At 38.5% G+C, this 21,298-nt stretch overlaps 1 protein-coding gene across 5 annotated transcripts in view; it reads left to right on the forward strand.

Moving 5' to 3' along the window:
* Positions 1-21,298, forward strand: part of CDK6 (cyclin dependent kinase 6) — a 138,432-nt gene that overhangs the window by 18,253 nt on the left and 98,881 nt on the right. For all 5 annotated transcript variants that reach the window (XM_032674977.1, XM_032674942.1, XM_032674951.1 and 2 more), the window contains exon 3: positions 12,729-12,864. In XM_032674977.1, the coding sequence (XP_032530868.1) occupies positions 12,729-12,864 (136 nt within the window). The remainder of the gene's footprint in view (positions 1-12,728; positions 12,865-21,298) is intronic.

A 21,298-nucleotide genomic window follows, 5' to 3' on the forward strand; every position in this document is an offset into this window, starting at 1 on the left:
TTTCTAACGTTTTGATCCCTGTCATTTTCACAAGCCTGAAAAAGTGTTCTTTTGCTTTGGAAAATCTAATTCCATGTTCATGGAGGCACTCTTGGAAACCAAGACCACTGTGTCTTCCTGGATTTAGCAAAAAAAACCAAAAAGTTTCACTGTCTATGTTTCTTCCAATGGACTTCAGGGAATGGACTGACAAAATATTTGTCGGTCAAATATTTTCATAATCTGGACACAGATTCTTATTTTAGAACATACAGATGCCAGTTGTGATGTTTGAAAACCAAGATACGCCTGCACAAAAAGTAGGTGAGGGAAATCACCAGATAGTTTGTCTTTTTCTCCACAGAAAGTCACTTCAATTCTGCGATAACTCAGAAAGCAACTGAATGGACCTTTATAAAACATGTGAACTAAGTCACTCCCTAAGTGGAGACAGCTGGGGTCTATTTAATATCCTGTGTAAAATGGTAGAGGTCAGCTTCCTGGAATAACTTAGGAGTTTTATTTCACGAATATCCTACTGCATCAGGGACCTGGGGTGACAGTAAGGCTCTCAAACTAAAATGCACCATAAGGAAAAGCTCCAGGGCTGGAGCTCTCATTCTAGCTCTGCATTTCGTGCAGGACTGCGGGAAGCATCCTGTGGCCTGCGGTATCTACACATCCTCAGCATAGATGCCTCTTGTGTGGGTACTTATTTAATGCAGGCAACTGGTCTCATTTTTTAATTGCAATCTGATATTCTTGTGATCTAGGCACTGGGATACTAATTGAAAATCATTGAGACGTGAGACTTTGGACTACAAGTGATTATCAAATATACTGATGACCCGAAATACCTAGATTATTTTATAATTGGGACATTTCTTCCAAATCACTTATCTTGACAGTTTTATGATGTCTTTTTTTCTCCATGCAATTAATGGAGCCATATCTTTACTATCTAAGATCGTATATTTCCTTAATATGTTCCCTGTATCTATTCAATGTAATAACTCCTTGAGTTTGAAATTTTATTTCCTCACTCCTCCTATTCCATTGTATATTGGACATGTCAGTGAAAAAAAAATTATCTTTGTAGGCCAGTGCCACTGATAACTGTTCATTCACACAGAAGTTCAGAAGTTACACAGTACAGCAGTTGATATAATTGGTAATTTAGTGGCACCTTAATTAAATGCCTGAGGTGCAATAAGCATGAAAATTCATATAAAAAATTGTACATGTATAATGATGTCCAATATGATTACATATATTTCATAATTTGTGATCATTTGTCTTTTCCTTGACTACTTTTTTAAACTGAAGATAAATGGAAGCATTAAAGTAGAGACAGGAGGAATAATTGGTTCTGTTAAATTGGAAAAATGTGAAAATTAGGGGGAAAAAAAGTAGTGTGTCACTGGTGTAGGCAAGCTGACTACAGAAAAGGCTTCTGTAGACTGTGCTGATTCTTTGGGTCCTGTTTAGTGTGTACTGTTGCCTGTTTAGTCAACCCTACAAAGGCTCAAGACCATCAGCTGTGGTATAAATTTTTGTGCTGTATCTCCAAACAGAGGTAAATAGGGTGACTGTAGAGTTTGGGGATGGTTTAGAGAAAATAATGAGGAGCAGCTCCTTCAGCCCTCATTGTCTCGTGTCTCATTCTTGAAATAAAAGTTACATTAATAAAACAATTCATATATGTCTCTCACCCGGCATTCTTCTGAAGTGTGAAAGGTAGATACTGGCATAGGGAACGGTATAAGAGCAGAACAGATCTGAAGTGACAATTCCTGGCGAGTTAAGGCTCAACAGTTTTGACACTGCCTTGCTCTATGATCTGAAGTAATCTGTGTCCACTGCTTTGTTAAGTCCATGCAGCATTTGCAAGCAGATGGGAGCCAGCCCTGCCTCACTCCCAGGCAGATGCCTCCCGACTCTGCCGATGCCTTTGAGCTGGCTGGAAGCCATGTAGCCATGTTAGCTTTGCAGAGCCTCAGCCATGATGTTCTGCTGTCCTCAGGCCTCCCTCAGCTCAGCCTGAGCCAGCTCTGTCTGCCCGGACATCGCAGGGCACGCTCTCGTTTGCTGGCAGAGCTTGGGTAGACGTACCTTGTTTTCATTTGCCGAGATGTAAAAGTGTTTTAGTGCTCCAGGAACCAGACCCTGTTTTGCAAGATTTATTACATTTTGCTCGTTTCTTTCAGAAATGTGAAAGATGACGTTGCAAAACAACCAAAAATGTAGTTTTGTTACATATTTACATCCGACATAAACTATGATTAACAAAATGTTGAATTTATTTCAAAACTACCCATACATTAAAATGTAACCCTCATCTCATGCTGCTAAAAGATGCCCTGAAAGAAATAGTTGCCTTTGCCCTGAAGTAATAAAACAGTCGAATAAAATTTATTGCCAGCTCAAAATACTACTAACACCTCATTTTCATTGCCAAACTCTGCAAATAATCTTTAATTTGTTTTCTTTTACATATGTGTGCAAGAACTTAAAGGAAATACTTAAAGAGCTGTACAGCCTCTAGAATACTTCACTCAGTGTGCACTAATCTTTAAATGGCTGGCTCACAGTGCTATGTAAACTGGCTGGAAAAGGAGGAAACGTATTAGACCTGAAGAACTGGAGGATGAAAGCACCTGAGAATCTTACAAAAGCAGACATTTTTTTAATTTACTTTGCATGTGCTATGAAATAATTTAAAAAATAAAAAAAAAGACAGTTCAATAGAAGAAGTTACAAGACCGCCAGTGAGCTTGTATGGTCACCTGTGAATGGGAAAAAGAGCACTGTGAAGTTCACCTTTTAAAAAACTTGTAAGATGTAATGTCTTAAATTCTGATGAAACGTGTAAGGAATTTGCATGTTAATGGAAAAAAGGATCACTTTTCATGTATCGAGTGTTTAAGAGCAATTGCCCCTGGCTAAATTTATTAAGCCAGAAGAATCTTGTAAATTTCTATTGAAGATTTATTAGTCCCGTTTGTTTCTGTTCTTCACAACACGAATATTAAACTCAATTCTGAAAGTTTGTCACAGGTGAAACTCCCTTTCAAATTAAAGGAAATTCTGGACCCGTGCCAAAGCCAGTTAAATACATGTACTGACTTTGTGAGGCTTAGGTAAAGGCTCTTGTGTGCTGAGCTTTTTAAGGTTGATCCTGGTCTTTGAGGTTTGAGTGAATAGAGCAGAGGCAGTTTTGGTGTCTTTTTTTTTTTTTTAATTTTGACTTCTCTCTCATTTTGTTTAACTTCCCCATGAGAAGAAATACTTTAAAATATCTTCAAAAATGAACTGAATAGAATCTGGAATCCCACCAAGCAAAATTACTCAGTTATAGTCTTCCTGGGAAAGAGTCATCTCTTCTAAATTCAGTTACATTTAAGCATCTTGTCTAAATTAGTCATCTAGGCGTCTTCCATAGCAAGCAGTACCCTCCCCAGAGTGACTGAACCAACATACTTCTTTCCCCTGAATATATGACCCATTCAGACTAACCACCAACCACTGAGCAGCCCCATTACAGGAGGTGTATCTCTTCCGTGATAGCCGAAGAGGGGAGGAGAACTGGTCACTTCACAAACTTGCTGGGCTGTTGTGTAGATGGATGGCATTTGTGCTGTCTGATGATGGGTAGCCAAAGACAGATACATTCAATGAAGTTATTAGTTTTCTTGCAAGCCTTAAATCTGCCTTCTGCCGAATTTGTTACCTGAACTTCCTAGTCCCATAGTTTTGGTACTTTGGTTTTAGAATAAATATCCCCTCACTCTTTTCTTTTTCTCGTAAAGTTATCTCTCTACCACTCAGTTGGGTTTTTTTTACAATACAACTTATAAAGAAGGGGGCAGTGTTTATGAGTACAGATCTGGCTGCCTCAAAAAACCTGGCCAGATCCTGTTTGTTTTTCTTACCCATGTGAGAAATTGCCTTTGTCTTTTGATTTTTGGAAATTGCCTGAGTACTGTTTACTTTTTGGACAGATGGGATGTCATTCGTAGCAAGTTGAGCCTGGTAACAGGACACTGTACAGTACCACTACCACTCGAAGGTTGTTTGAGTTCACTGTGCTCCCTTCCAGGTTTTGCTGAAGTGAATGGAGGAATTCCCTTTGTCTAAAGTTGATGGTGCCGCTGGCATCACGGCACATGGGAATATTATTGGGAATACATCTGGCATCAAAGCCTGATCAAAGTAATTTCCCATACCATGTGTACAAAAAGCACTGTGAACCACATTTCTATTTCTGTGTCTTTTAGCCTCATGCATGACAAATGCGTGGAAATCAACATACAAAATGTAAGACACCTTTTGGATTTTCACTTGGCTTATTGCTGAATCTGGCAACTGCGTTCGCTGCTTAACCACTTGTGCTGGAATTTTCAGGAAATTTTAAGCATTTCCGGTGAATCCATAAACAGATTCTTTCAACAGATGTAGACATTTTTTGAAGTTGTTTTCTTGCAGTTCAAATATCTGGTGTTAAATTGCTGTTTCCATTTGTAAGATAACAAGAACTGTTCATATCCACTGCTGTTTTCTGGTGCACCAAGACTGGAAAAGCAGCGGTTCACAGTTTTGTTTGTCTCAGAATTGAAGGAAAAACAAATACCGTGATGAACTCCCTGGAATAAATCACAAACATAGTTTTCAGAGATGTATGCCCATCTTCAAGAATTAACTTGAATACTAAAAACAACTAAAAATTAAGAAGGAGAGACTGTGGTACAGATAAGGACACTGAGGGGGAGGAGCTTGCATGCAGGGCCCTGAGTTGTAGAGTTCTCACTAGTTGGGTAAAAGCTAGATATGGGTTAAATGGCATATAGGGATTTACACTGTTCTGTCCAGGAATGACTGGCTGAGTATAAGGAAGAGAAAAATGACCTTTTTTGACCTTTTATTCCTGTACAGAGACAATGAATTATCTTTTTTTTCGCTGCTTTCATTTCTGAAAGATATCAGGCAGGTAAGGCCGATGAAGCTTTAGGTGTTGTATATTCTTCCTTAGAAGTTGCCTGCTTTTTTGCATGCTGGAAGTTAAGCGCAGCATAATTTCTTTGATAGTTCAGGGCTAGTGGATCATGCAAGATCAAGATCTAGGACAGGTTTACTCTGCACAGTACTACCCTAACTCCAAAACTGCATTTTTGTACTGAGAGATCTAACAAAATCTCCTAAAATACTACTCAAAGTTTGTGTTATGTCAGCTGACCATTCTGTCATAGCAGTGAACAGACTGTTAAAAGTTTGCACCTGATTTCCCAATCGTGCTTGTTTCATTCTCTTACCAAGGATTTCCTTTGGTATAATGCCATTTAGAGAGACAAGAATAGTGTATTTAAGAAATAATACATAATAATAAACCCAAATACAAACAAATGGGCATGACAGTGAGCCATACAATGTTTTACTGTGGTTTACTCCTGTGTCTGCTAATTTCTTTCTGTTTAATACAGGAGTATACAGCATGTTACATTAAAGAGTCCACAGATTTCCTTAATAATTCCTTGAATACATTAGAACAATACAGTTCAAAGGAATAAAAAGAATTAATTTTATTTTCAAATTAACATCTCTCTTTATTAACTATGTATTTACTTTATGCCTATCATTATTGTCAACTTTAGCCAATTTAGCATTTTATTTTTCTTAAGACTTTTTTTTTTCCTTTTGTTTTCTGATCTTTTGCTTTTGCGGTGGAGTTCACAGTATTGTTGAACTGTGAAACTTTTCCTCTCTGAAAATCAGCTCTTGATCCTTCTGTTAGAAATATAAACTGCGTGGTCCCAACTCTACCTATGAAACATAGAAATGTATCTTCTTACAAGGCTTTAGTGTGTCAGTGTCTCAAAAATCACTATAACAATACTTGCTATAACCATCACCAGCATAGCTTTGGACTCTTCTCAGGTGCTGCCAGTACTGTTCCTTCTTCCTGGGAAGTGGTAGCAGCATCATCAGAGCTCTGATATATTTACAGCATTTAGAAAGGCCCCTTACCCTGTGTCTCTGACAACTAGATTTGCCTGTTAGGAGTACTAGCAGTCAGGCTGTGATTGCTTCTATTCCTTAGGGCTGAGTCTACACTGAATGGTTAACTTAGACTCAAACAGCACGTGGTTTTTGAGTAGAGCCACCATCCTCCAGTAGAATTGTGGCTGAAGAGTAACCTGAAGGTCTTTGAGGAACAACAGTCCCTGGATTGATGGTTAAGCGTCAAAACATAGGACCTCTTCTATCATCTTCTATGGTAGCTGCTTCTTGGTTTTTAGGTTCCCCCGTGCATCTATAAAAAGCAAGAGCTTGTACTCAACTTTGCATTGGAATTACTTTAAAAAAGCTGAAATAAACACCTTGGGAATGGCTGTGATATTGCAAGCATTTAAAAAAAATATGAGGTGGTACAGAGTATGAAACAGTACATTTTATTTTTTGCAGTGAATACTTATATGGAGTGAAGGGCTACTATTTCCTTTGTTATTTTTGATATGTTGGCATCACCATTAAGTCTCAAGTGTACATAGAGTAGATTATTAAGATACTATGCAATGAATGATAATTTATGTTGTTGTAAAATATTCCAAAGAAGAGTTGTTGTTTTTACTTAAATCTAGAAAGAGACTATCAACTTAGATTTAGATCTTGTAGGTTTGGCACAGGCCTGAATTCAAAATGTAAACCGAAATGTGGAGTCTATCGATCAGTTTGTGTGTGAGCTACACACGAATAAAGACTGGACTTTGTTGTTTCTTAACTTGCACCAGGTACAGCTGGGAGTCCAGAATAACCTACATGCTCCTTTCATTTGAATTAAACAAAATCATGTGTTGAGCATTTTAGGGAATCTAAAAAGAAATGCAGCTTTTCCTGAGGAAGGTATTCTAAAGAAAATCTAAAAGAACTTAATAAAAGATGCACATGCACTGCCAGTGAATGGGAGCATCTTTGTCCTCTGAACTGGAAGCTTATGGAAGCTTAGTGGAAGCTCTTGAGTGCTCAGTATAGCGGCAGTGTACATGACTTTGAAAGGAAGTGTACATTTGCTTGCTGAAGGATCACATGAGAGCACTATGAATAGGTCAGACAGCTATTGCTGATCCTAAACAATCTGTCAGCGACTGTCTTCATAACAGGCCATGTTATTTTGCTGATTTGGGGGTGACTTGGCCTGTCCCTTGCACAGAGAATCCAACAGACTTTTTGGTACAGCAGCACACAGGAGTATGTTTAGGCACCACCCAGCTGGTAATTTTCCCTCGGTAATGTCAATGACTCAGTGTGTGGCCAGTTTGGATAAAATCAATTGCAGTGAGATTGTTAATGGACTGGTGAGGAGTTAAGCATTTTAAAAACTGGTGTACTGTAGGATGAGTCTTGAAGTGAAGTTACATGAGGCAGGATATTGTTTGAATTACGGAGCCTTACCAAACCCGTTTCTGGTCCTTGTCTATTAAAAATAATCTCCCTTTGCAAAAAAGGTGAAGGAGAGATGGCAGTGTGAGGGCTGAAATAAACAGTATCTGCTATAAACAAAGGGAGTTGCAGAGAACATCTTGTCAGGCCTATTTTTCCTTGAAGTAAAACTTTAACAACTGCATCTTTTAGTGACTTGGGTGGCACAGTGAGTAAAACAGACTTGGCTTTTTCATCTTTTGGGCACCAATCTTGGCTTCTGTTGAAAATGAAAATTAGTTTTGGTGGTTTCATCGGAGCAGACATGTGTCTGCATCACAAAACCATTCAGTCTGGCACCGGGGCCCGTCATTGCTCGAGAGGGGCCCAGCGCAGGAGAGCAGGGGTGTTGCAGGTCAGGGCTGCAGTCGGTACTGAGTGTTGAAAGCTTGCCCAGTCAGCCCACACTATCGGACTTCAGCCAGTGCTATTTACTTCGCTTTCAAGAGCATCTATTTCTCTCTGTCACTTTCTCTGTCTCTCTTCTTCACACACACTTAAAGAACAAAAACCTCTTTTATACAGCTAAGCATTTTAAATAATTTTTCCAAGTCAGAAAGGGAGAGAGACTGGAAAAAATTACAGCACAAAGCTCAGCTTGCAGATGAACGATTGCCTTGTCATTCTAATGTCCCCCTTCCTTCCCCTAAAACTTCACTGGTGAGTGGGCTGTAAGCAAGAATACTGACTGGGCTCTGCTGGAGTAAGTCTCTAGGACAGGACTTTCTGCTGCCTTGCTTTCATCATGCAGTTGCTTCTTCACGGTAGCTCTTTCTGCTCTGTGCACAGCAGACAGTGAGTGACTTCAGAGTTGAAAACATCTATCTGCATAACATCTGCCTGTACTAGATAAATTAATTTGTTTTGTCTGATGTTAAGTTCTGCCCTTTTCTGCTGTTTGCCTGAAAGAGATTTCTTCTGAAGACAAGAGAAGATCTTGCTACTTTTTCCTGGAAAGGTAGCAAAGCAGGAAAAATGTTCACAAACTCCAAGAACCCAGTAGAAAGCTAGAGAATAAGGATTTAAGATGTAAAGTTGCCATGAGCTGTGTAGGCACACCCAAGCCAAGCCTATTTTATTTAATTGAGTTTGACTCTGCGCATCTGACTGTTGCTAGATGGAGCTGACAGTGGGCTGGCTGACTGTGCTGCAGGCAGCGCTGTGCTGTCACACTGTACATTTTCAGGACTGAGTTTGTTCTGTTGAGCAGAGTCTAAGCATCTCTACATTATGTTGCAGTCTGCTGTGGAGGGATATCTTAAGCATTGATATGGATCGGGACAGCTGCAGCTGGCGTGACAAGCACATTGTGAAGCTCCTGAAGACGCTTTTGGAAATGGAACTTAGGTCTTGCATTACTATGTGATTTTACAAATGTTATCCCATAAAAATGCAACTAAAATATAAAATACTTTGAATTTAGTGGTCTGCTTATCTACATATGTGCTTTTTTTATCTGAAATTATTTCACTAAAGCACCTTTGCGCGAGATAAATCTACATCTGAAGTACCAGATTTCAGAGGCATGGAGAAGTAGGTAATTGCTGAATAAATGAGACAAAGGAGCATGTCCTGAACAAAGGGGAAGAGCTCTGTCATACATTTCAGAGTGGGAAGCTCTGTTTCCTCTTTTGCTACTTGGGACTTGGTTCTCCTAGCGCACATGTTCCACTCCAGTTGCCCAGCTATTGTCTTCTTCATCTGAAAGACAACCCCTCTGTTACAATACAGTGGGTATTTGTGATTCCAAGTAGAGACTGGTTTCTGTCAGCAGTTTTTTTTCCTTCAAAAGCAAGAAATGAAAAGGTAGCTAATATTAAAAGTTGGGGTAAAACCATGTTTTTCTTCAACGAGTACGTCGTTTACAAAGTTGGGGTATACAAGGGGTTTACTGCTGAGTGACTTCTAGAGAACACAGGAGTGTTCAGCTGCTGCTGAAATTTGGGCTAAAAGGGTGCCTGACTGTCATTCTTCAATGCTTTTAGGTATGAGAGGCTGAAATTTTCTGTGCCCTTAAAAATTATGAACTCCAAGGATTAACCTGAAACAGAGGCAGTAAAAGCAGAAGCTATTCGGGTCCCTTTCCCCATATTTGTCAATAAACCTCAGTCATGGCCTGTGATACTCTTGGTATCCCAGTCTTGTGGTGTCTGCATAAGCAGTATCAGTACCTAAGTTCTGTGCTGATTTTCTGTCATTCAGATAAATACCTTCAGAGTTAGGTTGAGACCACCAAAATCTTTTCATCTGTATATTTGCTCAGACTAGCAATATCTTAAAATTGTAGCATATTGCTATGCCACTATTTATCTCACCAGTGTCTTCTTAAACATTTCTCCTCCACATAAATTATTGGCTCCAGTACTCTTCCTCTGTTATGCATAAGCTGGGAAGTAACTCTCCCTAGGGAGACACTGTTCCAAACAAAATTAAAGTAAATTCATGTTATTAGAAATCTTGAGAGGGTAAGGACTGTGTTTTTGTTTAGTGCCTGTGAGTGACTGTAAAGGGGTAAGTGTTCATGTTGGATTAGTCCTACTGCAATAAAAATAATAGTAAGCCTTGGGACGCATCAGCAGCAAGTATCTCATTTTTGGTCTTCCTTTTGACTATGATCCAGGTAATTTTCCAGACATAACCACTCATCTGTTTGACAGATGCAAATAATAGCTGAGAGAAATTACGTCCTAAATTTTTTTTCCAGGTCTTACAGTCAGATCTGTCTTTTGGTATTTCTTGCAGGTGCTTTGGGCTGATAGGCCTGATCTCCATCATTGTTATCTCAGTTTGCTCAGGAAAAAAATGTTTATGCCACTTGAAAGTGCAAAGCTTCATAGCAGTTCTCAAGAGAGTCTCAAAAGCAAGTCCAGTAACAATTGGGGACTTTCTGGGATTAGTTACTGAATTAGTACCAATCAGTAGACGCAATAGTTTTCAAAAGAATTTTTGTAACTGTCCTTATAAAAGTATTAGGCATTCATATCATAAAATGAAGATGAACTGATTGCATTTGTCAGATTACATTTTGTAAGAAGCAATAGAGACTTCAAGATGCATCACCTAGTTTTCTGCCTGCAAAAAATGACAAAGTATTTTTGTAGGAAGGCAGGTATTCTGCTAGATTGTAGTAAGATCCACTAGGCACTAGACACATAAAATAAAATAAAATAGAGACAGAGATTTGTAGAGGATAAGCTTCTTTTACTTTAGTACAATTACGTTGAAAAACTGTCTGCATTAAAACATAGGTTCTCCTTAAGCATCTGTTCAACAGAGTTCCAGTTCAGATCGACACATCAGGCGGTGTATGACTCCCAGCCAAACACCTTGTTAAATACTTGCAGGATTTCCCATAGCGGATCTTACTTTAATCAAATAATTCAAACGTTTCTTTTGTAAGTATAATAGAAGGGCAGGGCTTGTGTTTACAAAGTATTCAATATGGAAATCCTGTATTAATTGAGGTATGTTTACTTCACTTAGGATAGTGTCCACATAGTAACTCTTTAAATAAAAGGTCTTTTGCTGTTGCCGGTTCCAGGGAGGCAATCACATGCAATGCTAACCCGTCAGAAAATCATAAGGAAACGACTTCAAGAGATGTGCACTATAGGCAGCAGAGATGTTCCTAGCTAAAGAAGACAACTTCATGGGTGATTTTCTCACAGTGGATGTAAAAGAGTATAATTTATAAAAAGTAGTTGTATCCCAATGGAAAATACTAAATGAAGAGGCTGTGTCTTTCTCAGTCTATTTCTGGAGTGATTAGCACAAGCAGTGCCAAATATTGTCTTTTTCTAATACATGAATTCATCTAAACTTTGCTTTAAATTATTATCTTTCTAAGGCAGCAGCTGTATTTTCTGTGAGTAAACATGCTGTGCTTCTACCCAGCCCAGTGCAGGATCTGGAGCTTTTATGATTTACTGTAAAGCATTTAGAGTTTCACATAAAGAGTGTATAAAAAAGAAAGATAATACTATTACTCAGTGATAATATTATTACTCAGTAATATGTAACCAGAATTGTACTCCTCTGAGTTCCTTACTGTGCTGTGCCAGAAAATGCTGGAATCAAAATAAGCCACATACAGAAGAATTAAACAGAGAATCAGTGTTTTCCTCCACAGCAAGTTGGAAATTACATTTGTTTCTATGTTTAATACAGTGAAATATTTTTTTCCTTTTTTTGTTGAATTATAACTCTGCTATAGTTGAAAATATATTTTTGCCAGTGCATTAAATATCTGGCAAAAAGGATGATTTTGAACATTTTTAGGTAAATGTAGGTCAATGCAAAGGAATCATACAGTTGGAAATATTTTCCAGTGTTTATGTTCAGATGTTCAGACCTGTCTGGCTCCTCTCTATTTGCATGTGTTGAGGTTATAGGCAGTCCAGCTACATTCCACATTGATTTATATAAATATATTGCAGATTATTAACCTGCAGCCAAATACCAGCAAATTTCACTTTTCAGGAAGCTTTGTGACTTTTCAGAAAACTTATTTACTGTTTACAGGACATGTATACCCCATTGGGGGAATCTTAGAGAACAGTATTTGTCTTTACGAGAAACTTGCCAAGACATTTTCTGTCACAGTCAGTTACATTACCCTAATAATTAATTAATGTTTGTTCATATGATTATTACACATTAAGTACAGATTAGTCTTCTAGTAAAAGAATGACAGGAAGTGATGAGAGAAGTAGTGACATCTTGTGCACAAAGCTTTTTTCCAAACTGTATCCTGACTTTGAAGGTATTCCTTGCATCCAGGAATTTACAAAAGTAATCAGCAAAAAATTCTGTTTCTGCCAAAGGGGATAAAGCTATGAAATGGTGAACATGGGAGTTACATGGGAAGAAACTGAAGGTGCACACAAACATTGTATTTTTTCTCAAAAGTGTTTCTCACTTTTTTGGTTTTTTAATGACTACAAGTGCTGCAGCATGGAATGTGGATAAATATCACAATAACTTTCTGTATTAACTCTTGTTACTGTGTCAAAAAAATTTTTTCATGTGATTATTTTACATTGAACAGCTGATGAATTCTTAATTCAGTTTCAGAATTCACACATGAAAGACCAAGATGGTACTTTTGATATCAACCATTATCTGATGAATCGAGAGCTCAGAGGTTCGACTACTTTTGGAAAGCTCCTTTTCCCATTCTATATACTGTAAAAAATTTAGATAGACATGCATGAGCTGCAAGATATGTATGTCTGTAGTGGTTCCTGTATACTTACCTCCTCTTTTCTTCTTCTCAGATTGTTTGATGTGTGCACTGTGTCACGAACAGACAGAGAGACCAAGTTAACATTAGTGTTTGAACATGTGGATCAAGACTTGACTACTTACTTGGATAAAGTTCCAGAGCCTGGAGTGCCTACTGAAACTATAAAGGTATTTAAGGAGAAAGATTTTGGATATTTTCAGAGATTAATCAGAAAGACAAAGATGATTCTCATGTTGTTTAGGCTGAGACTACTTGAATCTTCCCTAAAAGGTGTCTGTTTGAGTGCTGGATATTGTTAGAATGGATAAAATAAATCTTGTGCTCCTATCCCTTTCCTTTTGTTTCCCAAAGCGACTACTTTTGTTTCATGCCCCTCTTGCCAGAACAGTTTCCATACATTCCAAGAGCAAGAAATGTTCATCATGGACCTGCAGTCTGTAGAGGATGGGCTCAAGGACAGGGGTAGTCCTGACCAGTTGTTATAGAAGCTGGAAAGGCTCTCAGTAACTGGGAGGAAGATCATGACGTTTTCCTGTCATATTATCTTTTACTGTACCATCTGTAAGGGAGGACTTCTTCCCAGGAGAGGATGTGCTTGCATTATTGGTAGTAAAACACATATAGGAACTTCTTTCCTGGGAGTTTCACAGCAAAGTGGCACATTGAGGATCATAGCTTGAAATGTTTAACAAAGTTTATGCCTGGGAAGAGAAGCTGAGAGATTGATGTTTCTACATTTTGTCTGTGTCTGTTTAACATTTCTTTTGATTTTTATATTTTCATGAGGAAAAATAATTTATGCTTTCAGAATGGATTATTTTACATTTGTATAAGTACTTTGTGGAAGTATGTTGTGTCATCTTAGTCTGGCAAAAGTCCTGAAGGAGGAAAAGAAAACATGAAACCTATTTGAAATTCAGTTGTTTTAATAATTTAACAGCTTCAAACTTGGGAGTTGTTTGATCTTTCAGTTAGAAATTAGAACTAAAACAGATAAAGATCTATTCACTTGTATCAAAGTCACATATGTATAATGTCAGTTCCAGCAACCATGGTTTTTAATGAACCTTTGTGGATAAAATAAAATTTCTGAAAAATGGTTACAGCTTTGATGCAGTCCCAGCAGAAGACTGGAATGTACATATTAGATTGGTAAGACTATTTTACAATAATGCTATTAAAGTTCTACTTCCTCCTGGGACTTTGAAGCTATCTAAGTAAACTGTATTTCAACATAACTAACATTGTGAAAATGATGTGCAAGGTGACTGGCATATTATCTAACTAAATATATTGAAATTGAATGACCAGTCCTCTGAAATCTCAATTTGAAATATCTTTTGAGCTGTGTTTCGTTTAAATGAAATAGAAGATGTGAGCATTGTATTAAATATTTGTGATTTCTGAAAACCCTGTTCTAAAATTGCACTATTAGACTGTAGTATGTATGTGTGAATATACATTTCATGGAGATTATATAGTGATGGAGGAAATTGTTATGCCTACTTTTGAAAAGCACTATTCTGTATATATGGTTTGCTGGTTCAACCCAGTTGCTATATCTGATAATTTGGCACAATAAAAGAGAAAATGTAGCCACACAGAAACAAGGAGTAGCAATTTTGGTCTTTTATATACAGTCTAGGTTCCACTGCAGTCAGTGAAATTAGTGACTGTAAAATTCAGCTTGTGGTACATACATATCTTTTTAAATGGGTGAGGAAAAATGTAAAATTACTGTTTACTTGTTCGTTGCTATTGATTTCAACATCTGCACAGTAGCTGATGTGTTTTTTCTTGAATCCTCTTTGGCACAGGAAAAAAGAGTTTAAGTTGCGCCCTGTTGCTTCATGGTTTATGTCAAAACACTCAGTTTATGGAGGTACTTTTGCTGATAGTCAGGGCTGATCACATGAAGAAGGGTCTCAAGGCTTATTTTTAATACATTTTGATACCTTTCTAATGATGATCTTTATGGATATTTCTCATAGAAACTGAAGCAAACCATAGTTCTCCTGGCTGCAGGGGAATCCTGCCATTCTGTAACAGCTGAGCATTTAACCCAGAGCACATACATCGTTAAATGCCTAATCTGACTTTTTATAGTTTGGCTTTTGAGGTTAATATGGATTTGTACTTCATTTATTTTCCAGAATTGCAGACAATTTGTGTAGAGTATTTCCCCTCACTGCTAGCACAGTACAAAACAACTACCTGTATTGTAAGACCATCTGTTAAAGTTCTGCATGTGTCAGCAACACAGTGGTGCCAAATGAGCCGAGTAAGCTCTGGATAGCTTGATGTTGAAGAATCTAATATACCTCTTTGGCACCATAGTTTAAAATCAACAATTGTTAGTAGAACTTAAATGACATAAAATTACTATGAGAGAATTATCAGCCCCAAAAGATCTTTTCTGTGTGAATTAGCTCCCATCACTACATAACATTTAGGGAAGCGAGGCTTGGCTTTTGCCGGTTTAGGGCATGCTAGGAATAAAGGAATATAAGTGACACCAGGACCACTTCAAGAATTTCATTTATGTTTTGCAGGTAGTAGTCAGACCATAGCAGTTCAGAGAAACTAACCATATTGATCATTTAAACACAGTTAGTGCTTTTGTCTGAATGCTGCTCAGCAATGGCTTTCTAATGCCTAGTGCCCTGCAGTTAGAGTCACCCCAGAGGGTGTTTTAGGAAGATATAGACAGGTGCCCGTAACATGACAGACATAATTTTCCTATGAGACATTGCCTGGTAGTGGGAATACTTACCTAGGATGTAGGGCAGACACACTCACTTCCCCTCCCTGTTGCCAGGAGCATGAATGCTCTAGTCCATTTTTCTAGCTCTGGCTCTGGCTACTGAGTTCTAGGTTATTTTGGACAGTGGTATTTTAAATCTTTTCTGGTGTAGCTCTTCCATTATTTTTTAATGGAGTATACTTTGGGCCAGCAAGTTGAAGAACACTACTCTAAATACTTTTGAAAGTTCACTTTTGAAAGAGAACTATATTCAGCCCTTAATTTGATTAATAAGCCTTTGTAATTACTGGATTGTAGTCATGCTCACCCTTGCTGGCTTCCTCTGTCCGACCTGATTAATATATGTTCCATGTGGCATGAATCAGAATCAGCAATGACAATGTCTTCCTTCTTTCCTCTCTGCCCATCGTCTCCTCCCTTCTTTTCTTCCTGGGATACTCTTTAACTTTAGGGCAGTTTATGTGGAAATGGAAGGTATGAGTTCAGTTTCCTTCGGACACAGCCGTTAGTCATGCACAGGTCCTTTGTAACGTTAATGATGTTAGCAGTTGAGCCTCCAACAGACTGGGCTCATTAGAAACTTTTGTTAGTTGACATAAGGGTAATGGAAATGGGAATGACACGTCTCTCCCACAGAAAGATTATTTTTTTTAAATAGTTAACAGAGCACTGAAGCATTTTTATGTTTTAGCCTTTGGGACTGAGGCATGTTTAAGCTGCGTGGTCACATTTTGTTCTGTTGCTTGTGGGACTGGCATGGGTTCTTTGGAGGTCCTTCCAGTCATCTTGTTCTGCCAGTCCAGAGAGTCTGTAAGAATGAGAGGGGACAGCAGACTGTTACTGAGGTTCTTTAATTTTAGTAATGAGCAAAGTTAACTTTGTAAACTAATGTCATTTTAAGTAAACCTGTGGCTTCTTTCAATGGTTTTCTTACAGTTGATCAGAATTTAGGCTACCCAAGCTACGTGTGCTAATAGAGCTGTGCCTGTTTCAATCTGACAGTCAGCAGAGGAGGGAACAGAACAAAGGTCTTCAGTATGGCAGGTGCATATGTTATCTATCATGGGACGTTAGAAGAACTGGGAATGTGTTTCTACCCAGGTCTGTGATCTGTGAATCATTATTGTATTCCCCCCAGCCTTGAATAGTGCAGCCAAATCACAGTGAGTGCTGGTTTAATGTATATGTTTTCTCTGCTGTGTCCTTGTTCCTAACCCAAGTGAATGGCTTCTGTGAATGTTTTTTGGTTTCTTCTTTGCATAGGAAGCCTAGATACCCATCTGATTCAGGTATACAGATTTTGGTATTTAAATGCCTGAAATTGAGAAAGTGCAGTGATGACCTAATTTCCTTTTGTGGGCTTATCTGAAAGTAGACATAAATTGAATTCTAAAATATTAGCCCCATTCATAGAATAAATGTTGCTGTTGTGTCCATGTGTATTTGCTGTAATTTACATTACCTGCTATCAAATCAGGCTGACTGGTCACATCTTTGCAAGACACTTAGGAAATTAATATGAAGATACTGATTCTCAGAAAGCAAACGAGTGTTCGGTGTTGTGAGGTGACTCATCAGCCATCTGCCATGGTTGTACCTACTCAGTTGATCACGTATGAGATGTGGAGCAGATGTCACACAATCATGCAATTCTGAAAATAAAACAAGATATTCCAGGAAAACATCTTTACCAGTACTGAGAGTCTTCAGAGTGTGGCTGTATTTAACAACATCAAAGCTAAAAGTCACTAAGAAAAGAACCTGCTCGAATTAATAAGAAAGATACTAAGAGAAGAGCTGTTAGTCATGTTTTCCTGTCAGTGCTTTTGTGGTAAAGAAAGAAGCAAAACTGAGTGAGGAATTTAGAGTGTACAAATAGTGGATCAGATCCCCCAGATGATACTAAGAGGTGTAAATCCATTAGCCTTAGGGAAATGGTGCCCATTTACAGCTGCTAAGGATTTCACTTTTGTGGATTATTTTGTGAGTTTTGTTCTGAATCCATGTCATAAATTAAAGAGTTGCCACTATAAATAAATTTTTTAAAAAAGGGGTGAATGGATACGTCGTTCTGGGATAAGTCTTTTTTTTTTTCTCTGTTATCCCACTCCGGACTGCTTTATGAAAGAGTAGCAGGAAAGAGAGCAGGTGCCTTGCAAAAATGGTGGCTCTGAAGGAACTAAACATTAAAAAGTGGATATTCTCCAATGAGTGGTGGGTCCTTCTGTTGCAGGTGGTGTAATTTCTTTCCCATACCATGTGTATGTAGAGACACAGCCACGTCTCCTGTGGCTGGTAGCAGGTAGTCTGACCAAGGAGTTAGGAGAAGTCATGAATAAAGGGACTGCTGAGCACAGGATTTTATGCAATATAATGTTGTATCCATACAGTTACTTCTTCAGCTTGGACCTTTTTATTGTTAGTGTAGAGCCACTGATTTTAATTATGGTGGTGTTAAATATCTCCAAATCCCTACAATTTCCAAATTCAAATGCAAACATTTTCAATCTGATGATAATGTATAGCTGTTTTGTGCAGCGCTGCAGCCCAGGACTGCTCAGACCTCCATTGCTTGCAAACTGAGAGCTCATAAAAATGTGAGGCACTCCAATAATTTTAAATCACTCTGTTCTGACTAGAGTGATTTAAAATCATTGGAGCGCTTCACATTTTTTCAGTTGTTCCAGTTTGGAAAGCAGTCAAGCAACATGGGAGCATAATGCATGAAAGCAACCTGCTTGAAATAATAATTTTAGTCTTTCAAAACAATGACACTGAATTAGAAATATCACTGTGAAACGATGTCTATCAAGGGCTCTCTAAATAGACATCTCAACCTACTTTTCTTTTGTAGCCCAAACTCTTAAGACACCAGTGGAGTCCAGCAGGGCCCTAAGGGAAACATCTTTTCTGAAGTCAGAAGGAAGCTATTGTTTTCAACAGATGGAGGGCCAGAAATCATCTTTATTCAGAAAGTCAAAGGGAATTAAGAAACTGAAGAAATTCTGAATTGTGGGCAGGGACGGAGATTGAACCTTTGGTAGAACAGGATTTATGATCAAGATATTGCAAAATATTAATATTACACACACTGGAAGTGAAGTGTTGCTATCAGCTCATTTAATTTCTGTTAATTTAGCAGAGCTAGACATTGATGTGATGCATAAAAAGGCTTAGGGATCCTACTGCTCTGGAGACACTCTGGTATTATTAATGCGATTGGATTTTTTGATATTGGAACATCAGTGTGGTACCAATTGCTATGTGAAATGCTTTGATGACCCTGAAAGACAGGGAGTACGTGGTAGGAATAATGCTCCAGCAGGTGTAGAAGTGGGGCTGAGCTGCCAGGGAGCATGTCAGAAACAGTGCTATACTGTTCCACAGTGAGCCAGTGGCAATTCTTCCAAGTGGGGAGTATTTTTGAGATGCTTTCTTTTGTTTTGTGGTGGTGGTGGTGGTGCACAGTTGCAACTTGCTCTGCAAGTGCATCCTGCCTCAGCGGTCAGCAGAAGTGTCACTCGTTTTCAGTGTCTTTCTCTTCATCAAAGAGATGCCACAATTAGAGCAATTGAGAGAAAGTTGCAGCTCATGGTGCACGTAAAGCAGTGGCAGAACAATAGACTGAAATGTTTGGATTTACCTATGTTCTTAATTTTGCTTACAAGCCATATGTTGCTTTTGACAAGTAATTTGAAGGTCACATTGCAGCAAGTGTGAGATAAGGAGGGGACATTCAAAGAGCCATTCTTGATTTTTGTGAGGACAGATAAGAATCACTGCTTAATAGTAGTTTCTATACTGGAAGGAAATCAGTCCCCTATGCAGTACACCCATAAAGCTGTACTTCACCCCAAAACAAGCACACAGAGATAGGGAAGAGTAGACAGAATAACACAAATGATGATGTGATAAGGTAGATATTTGGGAAAACTGGCCAACATATTTTTTCTTGTTGAACTCCAGATTCTAAGGGTCAAACTCAGTTGATCTGAGAGAAGCAGCATTGTGGCAGGATACATTTCCCATCTCAGCCAACCCAAGTTATTGCAGCTCAGATTGGCTATACTAGAATATTCACGAAGTGTCTGTATTTATTCACAGCAGTTATACAGCTGTAGTGTAAAATAATTCAAAACTTGGCCACAGACAACTCATAACTAATAAAAGATAATATAGTAATCAAATAAGTTATTTTTCCATAAAGCTGTTTTCTCTACTCCACCACAAAAGAAATTTAATACTCTTGAACTAGCTGTATGCACTGGTTTTATGCCAATGAATAGGCAGGTTATTGTATCCCACAGTAAAAATTAATTTGAAGCGTGTTACTTTAGTGGCATATTGATTTAATTGAGATGTGTTTGTTTCTTTCTCTCTGTAGCAGATGTGTTAGCTTATACCAAAGTCCCATGCGAGTGGATAGGGATGGAATTTTTTTGTATTGTATGTTTTCATATGTAGACCATAAAATTAGCTTTAAGAATTTTGGTGTTATTTATGAATACATAGGCACATAAACACACGTACATGTATAAATACATATCGTAAAAGTCCTCAATGTATTTGCTGAAAAATATTGCTATTTGACTGAGGGAAAGGGAAATGTGATGATCATCACTCTACTGTCTATGAAGTTCGTTTTCTCAAAATAGGTGTGGCCCAGAAAAGGCCAGAACTGGCAACTCAGATGCTTAGAGAAGAGTCAAAAGTACACAAATGCACTAGGGGATAGCATCAGTTCTCCTCCTGTGCCTAGAGTGTTGTTTGGTGTATATTGTCATTACATGTATACACATGAAGGCACACTACTCATACATGTGCACAAACACACACATATACGTGTGTGTGTATGTATATATATATGCGTGTATATATATGTTTATACACACACACACACACACACACACACATATATATATCTACTGATTCCAGGAGTCAATCCAATGGCTCATCACCAGATACAGCTGAGCTGCTACAGTCATAGGGAAGGAATAATATGAGACCCAGCTGAGGCTGTGCCTCTCCCTCCTACTCTGTGTGTCGGATCAGGGACACATGAAAGCCTCAGTCCCACCCGCCCCTGTGGATACCAGAGCAGACATGATTCCTCCCTGCTTCCTGTCCTCAGGCCATTAGGCACGAAACTGCAGAGAAGCACCAGCCACTGGCATCAGCCAGCTATACTCAGCTGCTGAGGCAACCGAAACCAAAACCTCTGACACTGAGAGCTGCTTTCAGTGATTTCAACTCAGTGTTCTCTGCCTATGCTATTCCTGTTTGTTCAGCCCTTTCGTCTTTCCATCCTTCCCTTAAACCTTCATTTTTTCACCTCACTTTCACTTTGTATTCACACTGTGTAAAGCACTCTGCTGTTCTTTCCCTCTCTGCAGAACTTTTCTCTCCATCACTTTTCTTTCCATTTTGCTTATCCATTCCTGACTCTACTTCCATAAAAATGTAACATCATGGAACTGTCACGCTGTTTCTCCACCTGGGGCCTGTCTTGTCCATTTTATCTGTGAGCTTTTAATGGAAGAGGCTGTGTAAAAACCCTTGACTGTGTAGTGCCCACCATAATAGTGCCTCCTTTTTGGCTGGCCTTTACACAATACCTTGTTAAACATGAGTCATGATAATCAGATCCTACAACAGCATTAATTTGACTGAAACAGTGCCTTCTCCTCTGGTCTGCCGTTTCCCTATCACACATTTACACAACTGCTTCCTTTATATATCAGTGCTTTCTAATCAGCATATGGTTCATGTTACAGGTTTCTCAGGTTTCAAAGTGAAATAAAATCAGCTTCCTTCCATTTTGAGAATATCCTTTTTAA

This window comes from Chiroxiphia lanceolata, chromosome 1 (genome assembly GCF_009829145.1).
Source record: "Chiroxiphia lanceolata isolate bChiLan1 chromosome 1, bChiLan1.pri, whole genome shotgun sequence".
Lineage (NCBI taxonomy): Eukaryota > Metazoa > Chordata > Aves > Passeriformes > Pipridae > Chiroxiphia > Chiroxiphia lanceolata.